The sequence below is a fragment of the Elaeis guineensis genome, chromosome 7 (assembly GCF_000442705.2).
Source record: "Elaeis guineensis isolate ETL-2024a chromosome 7, EG11, whole genome shotgun sequence".
NCBI classification, from domain to species: Eukaryota; Viridiplantae; Streptophyta; class Magnoliopsida; order Arecales; family Arecaceae; genus Elaeis; species Elaeis guineensis.
This window is the reverse complement of record NC_025999.2, coordinates 16,064,174-16,075,683: the sequence shown is the minus strand read 5'-3', so window position 1 is coordinate 16,075,683 and position 11,510 is coordinate 16,064,174. Positions and strand designations below refer to the sequence as shown.

Genomic DNA, 11,510 nt, shown 5'->3' with positions numbered 1-11,510 from the left:
AACTACACCTCTCTGTTACCTCACAGGGCCTTTTTAAAGGCTTAAACACTCTTTAAACTTGATTAGAGAGGGATTAGGAGTCCTAAACAAAGTCAAGAAATCCTCCTGACCGTCGGATCAAGATCGGGAACCACCTGGCCCTCCGATCGTGCTCCGGTCCACGGAATAGTGCCGTGGACCGCAAGAAACGCGTGGGAAACGCCACGTGGTCCACAACCGCTCCGTGGACCACCCAGTCCACGGTGGACCGAGGATGGGCCAGCAGGCCGCTGGGTCGCGCGGTCCCGCGCGGCCTGGGCCTGGGTCGCGCGTCCGCCAGGCCTGGGTCGCACGTCCGCACGGGCCTGGGTCCGCGTCCCACGCGGGCCTGGGACGCGCGTCCCGCACGCCGTCGCTGCGGCCGCGCCGCTGCCGCCGCGCCGGTCGCGGCGGTCCTCCGCCGCCTCGATTCTCGTGCCGACTTCATAAGCTCGTATCTCCTCCATCCGAGCTCCGTTTCAGGTGATCTTGGTCTCGTTGGACTCCATTTTTCACCGCGAACCTCGCTGTGGGCTCAATGTGGGCTGAATCTCGAGGCGTCAAATCCTAACAAGTTATAAATACCTTAACTAGCTCACCACGATCAAGGGGATATAATTACTTTCCAAAATCAGTGGCTAGCCATTTTGGGTCAAATCCTTTCTTATCTTTGTCCGAGGAGGCCAGATCGATTGAGGTGGCTAGGTCGACTGACAAGGCCAATTCCGCCAAGGCGAGAAGATTAGGTTGACCAAGTCCGAGTACATCCTGATCGATCTCAAGAATTCTTTGATCGAGGTCAAGGTGAATGTAGCCATATCATTTGCCCTCCACTCCTAAATCCAAGCTCTCATAAAATTGACCAAAGGGAGAAAATATCGACGACTGAGGTCGAGAATTTAGGAGTCAGGCTGCCCATAACAAATGCATCTCGACAAGTGAACTAGTGGACCGCTACGAGCATGCCATGTGTCCCATCCTACTTGTTTACATGATCGGCCCTCAAATTAGACCGTTAATCCTAGCGATTCACGGGAGGTCAGCTTCTCTTTATTCAAAGCTATTAATTGGCAAGCTTCCTATAGTGGCTAGGTGAACCATCACCTGATCGGAGCCATTTGAGCTCTTATAGATAGCCGTCATTTGTTATTTTCTTTTTACTTTCACTTTTACTTTGGAGAGGTTTTGTTTTGATGATTTTTTGGTGTCCTTTCGGCAATCATAGTCGGTTGCTCCGACAAGGCTTCCATCAGTACTGAGCTCCATGAGTTCAGAACCTCGAAGTTGAGCACTCGAGCTATCTAATCGGTCTCTTCTTTGGCCTTTCTCACTGTAGATTCTTTCAATCTAATCTTCTAATTTTTTATTTTCCTTCTTCCCTCCTCTTGTTGTCCGCCATAGGGCATTTTAACTTAAGATTAGCCAATCCAATGCTCTTCACCTTGGGGCCAAGATCCTCCTCGAATGGCTCTAAGGTAGATGCGGATCCAACCTACGGCCTTTCTAAGCAGTGTCCATCCTCACCCATAAGGATCTAGAGGTCGTATGTCTACAATTTTAAGTTTCTTCGAAGTTCTAGTTGGGGCTCACTAGTTCGAACGACTGGATATCTAAGTCCCTCAGGTCGGATAAGACTTTATGAGGAGTCTTTTAGGACTGGCTTGAAGTTGCCCTTCCACACCTTTATTGTAGAGCTCTTTAGGCCCTTTTAGAATATCCCATGTTCGGTAGCTGCGAATATATGGCGGCTAATCATATCCTTCCTCTCCATTATTTCCTCTTTGGCATCGAGCCTACCATCCGTCTCTTTTGGATATATTTTATCTTTAAGGAGCATCTTAGGGAGATCGAGTGACGATTTGTTTCACCTCAGATGAAATATTTCATCTAAAGTACTCTTTTCTTCATTCATAGACACGTGCTGGGCATCCAGGAAGACCCAATTCACTTGCTACCAATTTGACATTTTCTCTGCAGTAATTATCAGTTTTAACTTAGTTAAGATTTCTTCTTACATGATAGACTACAAAGACTCCCTGCCAATTTGACTGATATGGACAAGAAAGAGTTCATGAATGCTCAGATTGATAACTTTGAAGTCCAGCCCTTCAACCCTGCCAAGCCGAGTTCTCTGCTGGAAGAAGTTGATGGTGATCTCTGCCTTAATCTACCTAGTCTACAATAACAATCTTTAAACCTTGAAAGTATCTAGATATTAATTAAAAGACCCTTAGGCCGTGTCTTCTTGAGTGTGTGTGAGTTGAATCATGGTCATAGTCAGCAAACTGTGTCCAGAGGATGGTTTCCACGGTCGTCCAAACTGGAAGTCTCTATTGAATGAAAGAATAAAATTCTAATACCTGCTGCTAAATTTATTGCATGGAATCTTGCTAAACTCAGCTTTTCCATCCCAATCCATTTGATTACTTAAGATAAGCCCTAGTTAGGTCACCATGCAGCAGGTACCTCATTTGACTTCAAAGATGAGTGCAGCTCATGTTTTTCATTAAGAGTCTGTTTGGTTGGGGTAAGTCAGATTACGAAGTAATCTCATAATTTTTTGGATAATTATAGAAAAAAATAATTTTTACTATGTTTGATTGAAAAAAAATTACTCCAAAAATAACATTGAAAAAAGATTACTACGTTTGACCAGAGGTAAGTTTATGCAGGAATATGACCAAATTTATAAATATGACCAAATTTATAATACTAAGATAATATTATTATCTCCAATTAATTTTAATATAATGACTATAATCACGTAGCCCTTTATATAACGTCATCTCTATCTTGATTTTTTTGAAAAAATCTTCTATTAAATGAATTTGAAAAGATATCAAATAAATTTAATAATTATATATGCAGAATTATTGAGGATATTTTTACTAAATATGGATTACCACCATTCGAAAATTTACCAAACACCAATCTTTCATGATATTTGTTTTACCTTCTCTCTCTGAAAAATAAGTATTTGGTGCATCATCTTTTTACCACTCTCCCTTCTCTTTTCCATATCAAATATGATAATTTGATATGAGATTTATTTTCTCATACCAGATTCCCCCTAACCAAATGGATCCTAAGTTGCTCTGGATAAAAATAATCATAATTTATATCTATCAAATACTAATAATATAATCTATTTTAGTCTTCAACCTTCCACACCGTCGCAACTAGGATCATCTACAAAAGATGCAATAGTGGATAACAGATTGAACTTGTGACCTATTTTATCATCTGGCTTATGCTTTGCAAGGATTTGTCCTGCCTCATAAGCCTTGAATTCATCTAATGTGACTAGACTTTGTCAAAATGCTGCAATTATGTGCCCCATAATTCATAGCAATTACCATCCAATCAGTCGACAAGCACCTAGGCAGATTGAGCATTGCTTGCCAAACCTACAAGCATCTAGCTAGAACCAATGACAGAGAAAATGCTGACTCTTTCAGACATTCTAAGAAATATTGACCTGTTAGAAACAAACTAGTTAGTTTCTGATGCAGATGTTGAGAAGTTCTTTCAGACGCTTTGGTTCGAACATTTAAGATCATTCAGCAATGAGCATGTTTCTCGTGGTTAAAAAGGAGAAGAAACATCCTATCATTGTCATACAACAAGTAGAATCCTCCAAGGGCAACAAGGAAAGTAGTTCACAAAGAAGAGGAACCGAGTTCACTTATTCTTGTGCACTGATAGATGAAACATAACATACGGTCTATAGATAGCTTAAATGTATCAAAAGTAGCACAAACACAACTATAACTTCCTGACAGTTCTATACAGGGATAACAGGAACATCCACTAAAGACTTAATATGACTTGATGCGGAATTGGACACCATCTGACAGCATACGGTATAAGGATCATCTTTCCAACAAAAAGAGATATCGATTAAGATATCTTTCATGTGCAATGTTGCTCAACGATCTGCATTAATTCCCAAGATACGGACTCTGTGCATGTTTGGTAACTTGGCAACTACCAGCACTATCACTGCAAGCGTATTGAGTGAAAGCATTGGATTTTGGTAATCAGTTGTGTGGGAAGATATCAAGTACCTGCACATATGGACAGGAGAAATCAAGTAGCATAACAAGAAAATAAGAAGTAAAATATGCTGGTTTTTGAAAAATTTTTGATAAAAAATTTCTAAGAAATCTGGATGTATGGTAGTCTAGATTTGCTGAATGCCATTGATTAGGTCTACATGAACTAAAATGACTTCCAACTACCAACAAAGGAAATGAAAAGGAAGAGACCTCATGCAGATAGCAAGTTCTTGAAATAAAATGCAAATACTAGATGTTCAAGTTAGTTTAACCTGATGAGACCAATAACTAGCTGATTATGGATTCACTCAGAACTGATGGGATCTGGCTGAAGTTGGTTGTAGCCTTCTCTGTATATATATCAAATGAAATGCCTACAACTTGGGCTATAACCAGTTTAAACATGTTCAGCAAGCATGACAAACAAGAATGGGTTGTGGACTACAAACTAATATGGGAAAACAGGAAATATCAAATATGTGGAAAACATTATCCACTTTGCAAAACTTTAGCATGCTTGGAAACTAACTTGAGAACCACAATGCTTCATGATAAATGAATACTTCAGTCTGGTGAGAGGTACAATTATAAGATTGAGAATTACAAGATTGTTTTAGGAAGAATATTAACTCCTATATTTGGTTTCCAACTTGACAACCTGGTTATCTAACAATGAAACAAAATCAAGCTATGAAACTCATATCTCAGAAGTCTAGCAAAATCTGTCTACCATAGAATCAGACATAATATGTAAGGCTGAATGATGTAATTTCCAACATATTTTGGACACAAAATCATCTTTCTTGGAAAAGATGGGAAAAGATGCCTATGCATCTTGAGAGTTCCAACATGTGCAGCATGTAATTCTCTATTGGCTTAGAGGACAAGGAGCTCTGTACCATTGCTCTTGCACTACATAAATGAACCAAATGGAGCAATAAGAAGGCACCCTTACCAACATGATTGGAGATACCTATATAAGTACCTAAGGTTGCAAAAAGAAAAAAAAATGGAATGCTTTTCTGCTAAACACATGTTCTTGAAAGACTTTGAGTCAATGAAGGAGAAGACAAATGAAATTGAGTTCTTAATTGAGCAAATGATCATGAAAAGATCATAACACCCAAACTGTTCAAGTACAGGCTCATCCAGAGACTGAGTAAATGGTGAACATCTAAGTTAATCAAATGCATAGGAGCTGAAACAAGGCAACACCTGCACAAGTGTGAGATGATGACTCACAAGGTAGATAATGTAACATGCTGTATTCTAGCATGAATCTCCACATGAGATAGACAAAAAGTCCTGTGTCAGTGGTTTCTTCTTTACTCCACTTAAATAGCCCTGGCCTTGCAGCCCAACAAAAAAAAAAAAAAGAAAGCCCTTTCTCATGACACAAATATATCTAGAAGAAACTTTACCATCAAGCCATTCAAAATACAGTATCATATAAGACTCCAAGTTTAGATTTTCTCAAGCAGCGCTTGTCAAACCAATCACTATCCATGCAATTCTAAATCTAAAGGAACCCAGATAATTAAATGACAACTTATAAAATTTTCTATTAAAATTGGCCTTCTATAAATTACCAAACATAATACACTTGCAAGCAAGGAAGGAAACAAGAGTAGCATCTCGTGCATTCACATAACACAAAAAAACAAGCATTTGGATTAAGTATCTTTTGAAACATATTATTGTTAGTAGCATGTACCTGATATCACCCAATTGATGGAAACAAAATGATGATTAACTACATTAGAGAGGATGTGCAGAGCCAATCTTAGTCATCTCAGTCCATTTAGAACCCAGCTCAGACTTAATACCAATATGTTGTCCAAACAGTAACAACTGTACCAGCCATCTGGTGAGTGGTTCCAACTGATTTTTTTCAATGTTAACTGTAAGCCAAGAATGACAAAAGCATACTTACAGGACAACAGGTACAATGGTCAAAAACTTCCTATTCCGTGTCAGTTGCTTGCCATTGTCCATCTGCTCCCACCAAGTCAAATTATTGTAAATACCCTGATCTTCAGCAAAGGGAGTTCCCTTCTTCCAATGGAAAAAGTGATAGGTAACCTGAGACAAATCAAGTCAAGAAATGAATTAAGATAAGAAAAGTACAAAAAAAAAAAAAAAGATACAAGGTTACACATGAAGACATTATAACAATTGAAGATAATATTGTCAGTCATCAAATCAAAGAAAAACCTATTAGCTGAAAACCAAAAAAAATGGTTGACTGGTTGAAAATAGCAAATTCAGACTATATGTACTTCATAATGTAAATATAATGATAAAGAAAAAAAATATTCAGATATTGCTCATTGGGTTCATAATTAAACAATAAGAAATAAAAATTCAGCTTCTAACTTCAAAAAACAGAATGCTTCTAATTTGCATATACATGGTGTTCCAACACCAAATCTAATCTGCATCATGATTTCTAATGATGTGATGACATCATTGTACTAACATCATCATGTTAGAAATTTGAAGTACGACCATATTGCCCATAAGCAGTGAAGCAGCCATGTTGAAGCATAAAAGAATATCCAACATTTTTTTTCTGCCATCTATAATCAAGCAGACAAGTTAGTGGAAATGTGCACTCTCAAATCAACTCTATGCAAATATCCATACTCTCATGCAAAATTTAATATCTTCAGAATATTTACACATAAGAAAACAAAATATGCATTTTAGAGTCAATTTACTATGTGTTGTATGCTTTCCAAGGCTGGTATGTGTTAGAATTACAAGCTAATATATACATAAAAGGAGGTCCTCTGACTAACTTCCTACAATATTCTCATCATTTCCTATGCATCTTTAACACTTAAAGACCACACTGAAAAATATATCTTCCTATGATATCATTACCAGTATTGATCTCAGTTTCTCGATCAGATTTTCTAGTCCATGGAAGATGGAGTCAACTTCAACGGTCAAGTAAGAATAATATTTCGTAAATCAAATATGTCCAATTTACCAGGTCATAAGATCGATAGAATGAAGATGAATCAGACAAAGAAGACGATGACTCATCACAAGTGATTAAAGGTCATGACAGATGATGCAAAAAATTGGAGCTAACCAACCTGATGGATTCAGGTATAGTTGACCTAATATGAAGCAAACGAAAACATGAAATTTGTTCAATCTTGTATCCCAAGTTCCCCAAATATGGTCTCTCTATCATGTTGCTGAAGGTTAAAGCAAGGATATTATCATCAGATAATCTTTTTTTCTCTGAAAATTGCATGGTAATTTGAAAAGTAATTAAAAAATAAGTTACTCTATCACTCATCTGGATCAAAAGAGAACAATAAAAGCCAACAAGGTCCTCCAAGGTTACTCCACATATTCTTAATCCAATTCAAAATCCTAGATGACCAAGTCAGTCAAAGATACTATATAAAGTTAATTCCCCAGAACTGTGTCCAAATTATAGCAGCTACCCCTTTCTTTCCCTTGCCATGTCACCAAAGGTTGAACTTTTTTGAGAGTTCTACGCAATCAAAATCACTCCAATTTTTACGCAATCAAACAGCTGAAAAGAAAATTAAAGCCAGCACTATGACCTGACTCCTTCTATCTACTCCCCATTTCCAATCCAAAAAAACAGAATAAAAAACTCAAATCGCAGAACAATCCTAACTTTCTACCAAAATCACATCGGAGAAGGGCAATAACTCATCAGAATCGGTAAAATTAAGCTCCCTTAAAGTTCTAGGATCAGAAACAAACCAAAAGGAGATCTAAGAAGCACAGAAGAGAGGGCATACGGCGAAATGGAAGAGGTTGACGACAGTCCATGCCATCCCGGGGGAGCAACCGAAGATAGAGAGCACGAGGAGCCAGGAGAAGAAGAGGATAAGGATGTAGGTGGTCCAGACCCCGGGGTACATGAACCACTCCGTGTTCTTGTTCAGATCCACCGGCGGCACCGTCTGCACGTAGAGCTTTGCCATCCCTCCTCTTCACTCTCCCTCTCTCTCTCTCTCTGTATCCAAAAAGCTCCAATTTTTTCTCTATGAGACGGAGCGAGAGCGTGGATGGAGAAGAAGAGAAGAGCGGTGGAGGATTTAATAGGTGGGGGAAGAAGAAGGGAGAAGACTTCTTCAGAGAGGAGAGCGGGAGGGGTGGAGCAAAGAGATCGGTCAAAGTGTCGACTTTGACTTTGCAATCGCCGTCTCCTTTGGAAACCGAGTGTACCGTGCGCTGGATCAACGAAATCCAGCTCGCAGTAGGAATGGATTCGGTTTGTTAGATGTACAGATGGACTTTGCAGAAAATTCCACGTGAGGCGCACCACATTGTCCTATTAAACTATATAATTATTATTTTATAATATATATTTTATATTTTATATTTTATATTTTTATTTAAAATTTTAAATAATAAAAATATTTTTTTAAAAAAATAATATTTTATATCGATATTATAGCATCTTACATTAAAATTATAATTTTTTACATAGGACGTAATAATTTTTTTATATGATATCATAAAGAGAGAAAAATATTTTTATTGTTAAAAAATTTTAAAAATATTTTTTTTATGATATTTTGTGAAAAAATTATGGCACCTCATACAGAAAATCATAATTTCAAATCAGAATGTCATAATATCGACATGAAATATCATAATTTTTTTGAAAGAAAAAAATATTTTCATCATTCAAAATTTTAAATAAAAAATAAAATTAAAAATTAAAAAATGATAGTTACATGATCTAATCAGATGAGATGATGTGCTTCATATCGAATTTTTTATACCGCAAACGATATACATAGATGGAATGGAGGCTTAAGCATGCCTGAGTTGGGCACCCAAAAATGCTGGCCGCCATCCTAACTCTTTTCCCAATATTCTACCATTTGGAAGTATTTCTAATCGGAAACTATTTGATTGTAATATCAAATACTTTAATATTTGACAAGTTTGTGGAATAATTTTAATTTATAGATCTTTTTGCAGCTATAATTTTTCTTAATCAGAATAAATATCGTAGCCACACTAATTTGGTGACGGTGGCTAAGGATGCTACTATTTTTGTTTGCCGATAGTCAGCCTACCACAATAATTCTGTAGTGATAATTTATTTTTACCGTCAAAAGTCTATATCGTTGAAATGATAATTTAGGTCAAAAAAAGGCATGGAATATATTTACCCTACTTTTACAAAGTAAAAACTTGCTTTTGAGCTTTGAATAATTCACCATGAAATCACCGCATGCCAGCATTCTAAGATTGCGTTTGGTCCGTAATTGAAACTAAAATGGGCTAAAATAAGAATGAAAATAATCATATCTTTTGATATGTTTGATTGATGATTAAAATTGAAATAAAATTTTAATATTAAAAAATAAAAATTAAATTAAAAAAATAAAATATTATTTTTTATAATCAAAATGGGAAGAAGGTTCACCCTACCCAAAGAGCCCATCTCCTCTCCAACAAAACATGCGTTAAAATAATTATATCAAAGTCCACCGCCTGCCCATCTCCATTGGAAGCGACGACCGGAACAGCCAAACACGAACCGTGCACGGACAGTTGCTAGCTTTGAAGGAGTCTAAAGACTTCGGTCCACCATGCATTCTAATCATGTTCATTATAAGATCTTGGCTTCGATCACAACCATCCATTTTAAGGGAGGCCTTGTTAATTGGTTGGGATTCAAAAGTGGTCATGTTTCGAGTCAAAGCACCGTAACCATGATTTTTTTTGGTTTTAAAAAAAAAATTCTGGTGACGGTGCTTTGACAACAAATCTCTGTCATTTTCCTTAGCTTCTTCGTAAGCAACTTACTATTAATCTTAGGAGATATTTAATTAAAAAAAATTAAAATTTAAAATTAAAATAAAAATAAATAAATTTTATTCTAACCATTTAAATGGAAGGAATCTCATTCTCCAAAATGAAATAAAAATTATCCAGTATATCTACAACTCAACCCATATTCTTCTCTAAAGATTCAAATTTTTATTCATCACGAACCAAATACTTTGGAACATTTGGTCATTTCTATTTCGATTTTAATTTATACTAATTTTTATTTCAATTTTAATTCTAATTATAAATTAAATATCTTTTTAAAATTATCACCTCTAATTCCTAAGTTTTCTTCTCTCTTTTGCCCATTCTTTCTGGTTTAATGGGTCTTGGATCTTTTTTCGAAGTCTACTGTCAAGGATGCCTTTGTCCGGATGCTTCTTTTTAGATACTTTAATTGTTATTGTTCTATTAAATTATTGTATTTGTTGAGGTGATACATATGGAATTAACAATTTGTAACCCAAGAGTAATTGATGAATAAGTCAACAGTAAATTGTAACGTTTGTGATACTACAGCAAAGAAAGCCTGTGACGGTAGAATTTTAGTGATACTTAGCAAAATCTATTACTGTAACTATTCCTCTGGACGGAGATGCAAGTGGATCGGATCAGATCGGATCATGAGTAACTTCGATCCGATCTAATTTTTTGATCGAGTTCTAATGTTGGATCCAGATCCAATTCAATTGAAAATGGATTGAATTGGATCGGATCTATAATCAAAAAGTCTACCTCATTGGATTATTTGGATTGGATCGGATCGGATCTATGTATAATCCGATCCCAATCTAAAAATTTTGGATCCAGCTCGAATCCAAATTCTGATCGGATCTTATTCATATGATAAACCAATATATGCAAAATTTATGATAAAAAAAAATAAATACTATTTTATCTTGACTATTAATTTATAAGTAATTTTTCAAAATCTCACAGTCAAATTGAGTAAAACTGTATGAAAAATAATAATACTACAAGAGCATTTGAAATTCTAATCCTACTTTATTTATTCTATAGTTTACATATTGGATTCAATACTAAATTCAGATCGGATCGGATCCGAATTCAGTAAATCCAAATTCGATCCGGAATATTGAACGGATCTAATTTTAAAATCCAACCCTGTCCTTTAAGGCTTTTAAAATAGATTGGATTGGGTCTAAGCAGATCGGGCTTGATCGGATCACAGGTTGCTCCAACCCATATGCAGCCTTATTTATGGGTGTTGCTAAAATATTTTATGTTATGATGATATCTTGTAGCCGCTACAAAAAATAATATTATATAATAATAGTTTTAGAAATTATCACAAAAGGTTTGTAACATTGCAGTAGTTATACACAAATATTACTAAATACTCTTTTATTACATTGGTACATTATAATCATAACAGAAGATGATAATTTATAGCAATAGTTTTAAAAAAAATAAAACAATAAATTTATAATTCATGGTTATTTGAAAATATTATTAAAAGTTGTTATAAGCATGGATATCTCATTCTACTGATGAAATACTATATTATATCTGGCAATATATTTTAAAATAAATACTATATATATATATATTGTAGAAATCAAAATTACT

General features: G+C 35.9%; 1 protein-coding gene across 1 annotated transcript; it reads right to left on the bottom strand.

The window, feature by feature from the left end:
* Positions 1–3,673: 3,673 nt before the first annotated feature.
* On the bottom strand, positions 3,674–8,197 carry LOC140859194 (uncharacterized). Its single transcript, XM_073260827.1, has 3 exons — positions 7,868–8,197; positions 6,010–6,158; positions 3,674–4,085 (listed from the first exon to the last, which is right to left on the bottom strand). Exons 1-3 carry the CDS (start codon positions 8,051–8,053, stop codon positions 3,947–3,949), a joined length of 474 nt encoding a protein of 157 aa, XP_073116928.1. The 5' UTR covers positions 8,054–8,197; the 3' UTR covers positions 3,674–3,946.
* Positions 8,198–11,510: the final 3,313 nt, after the last annotated feature.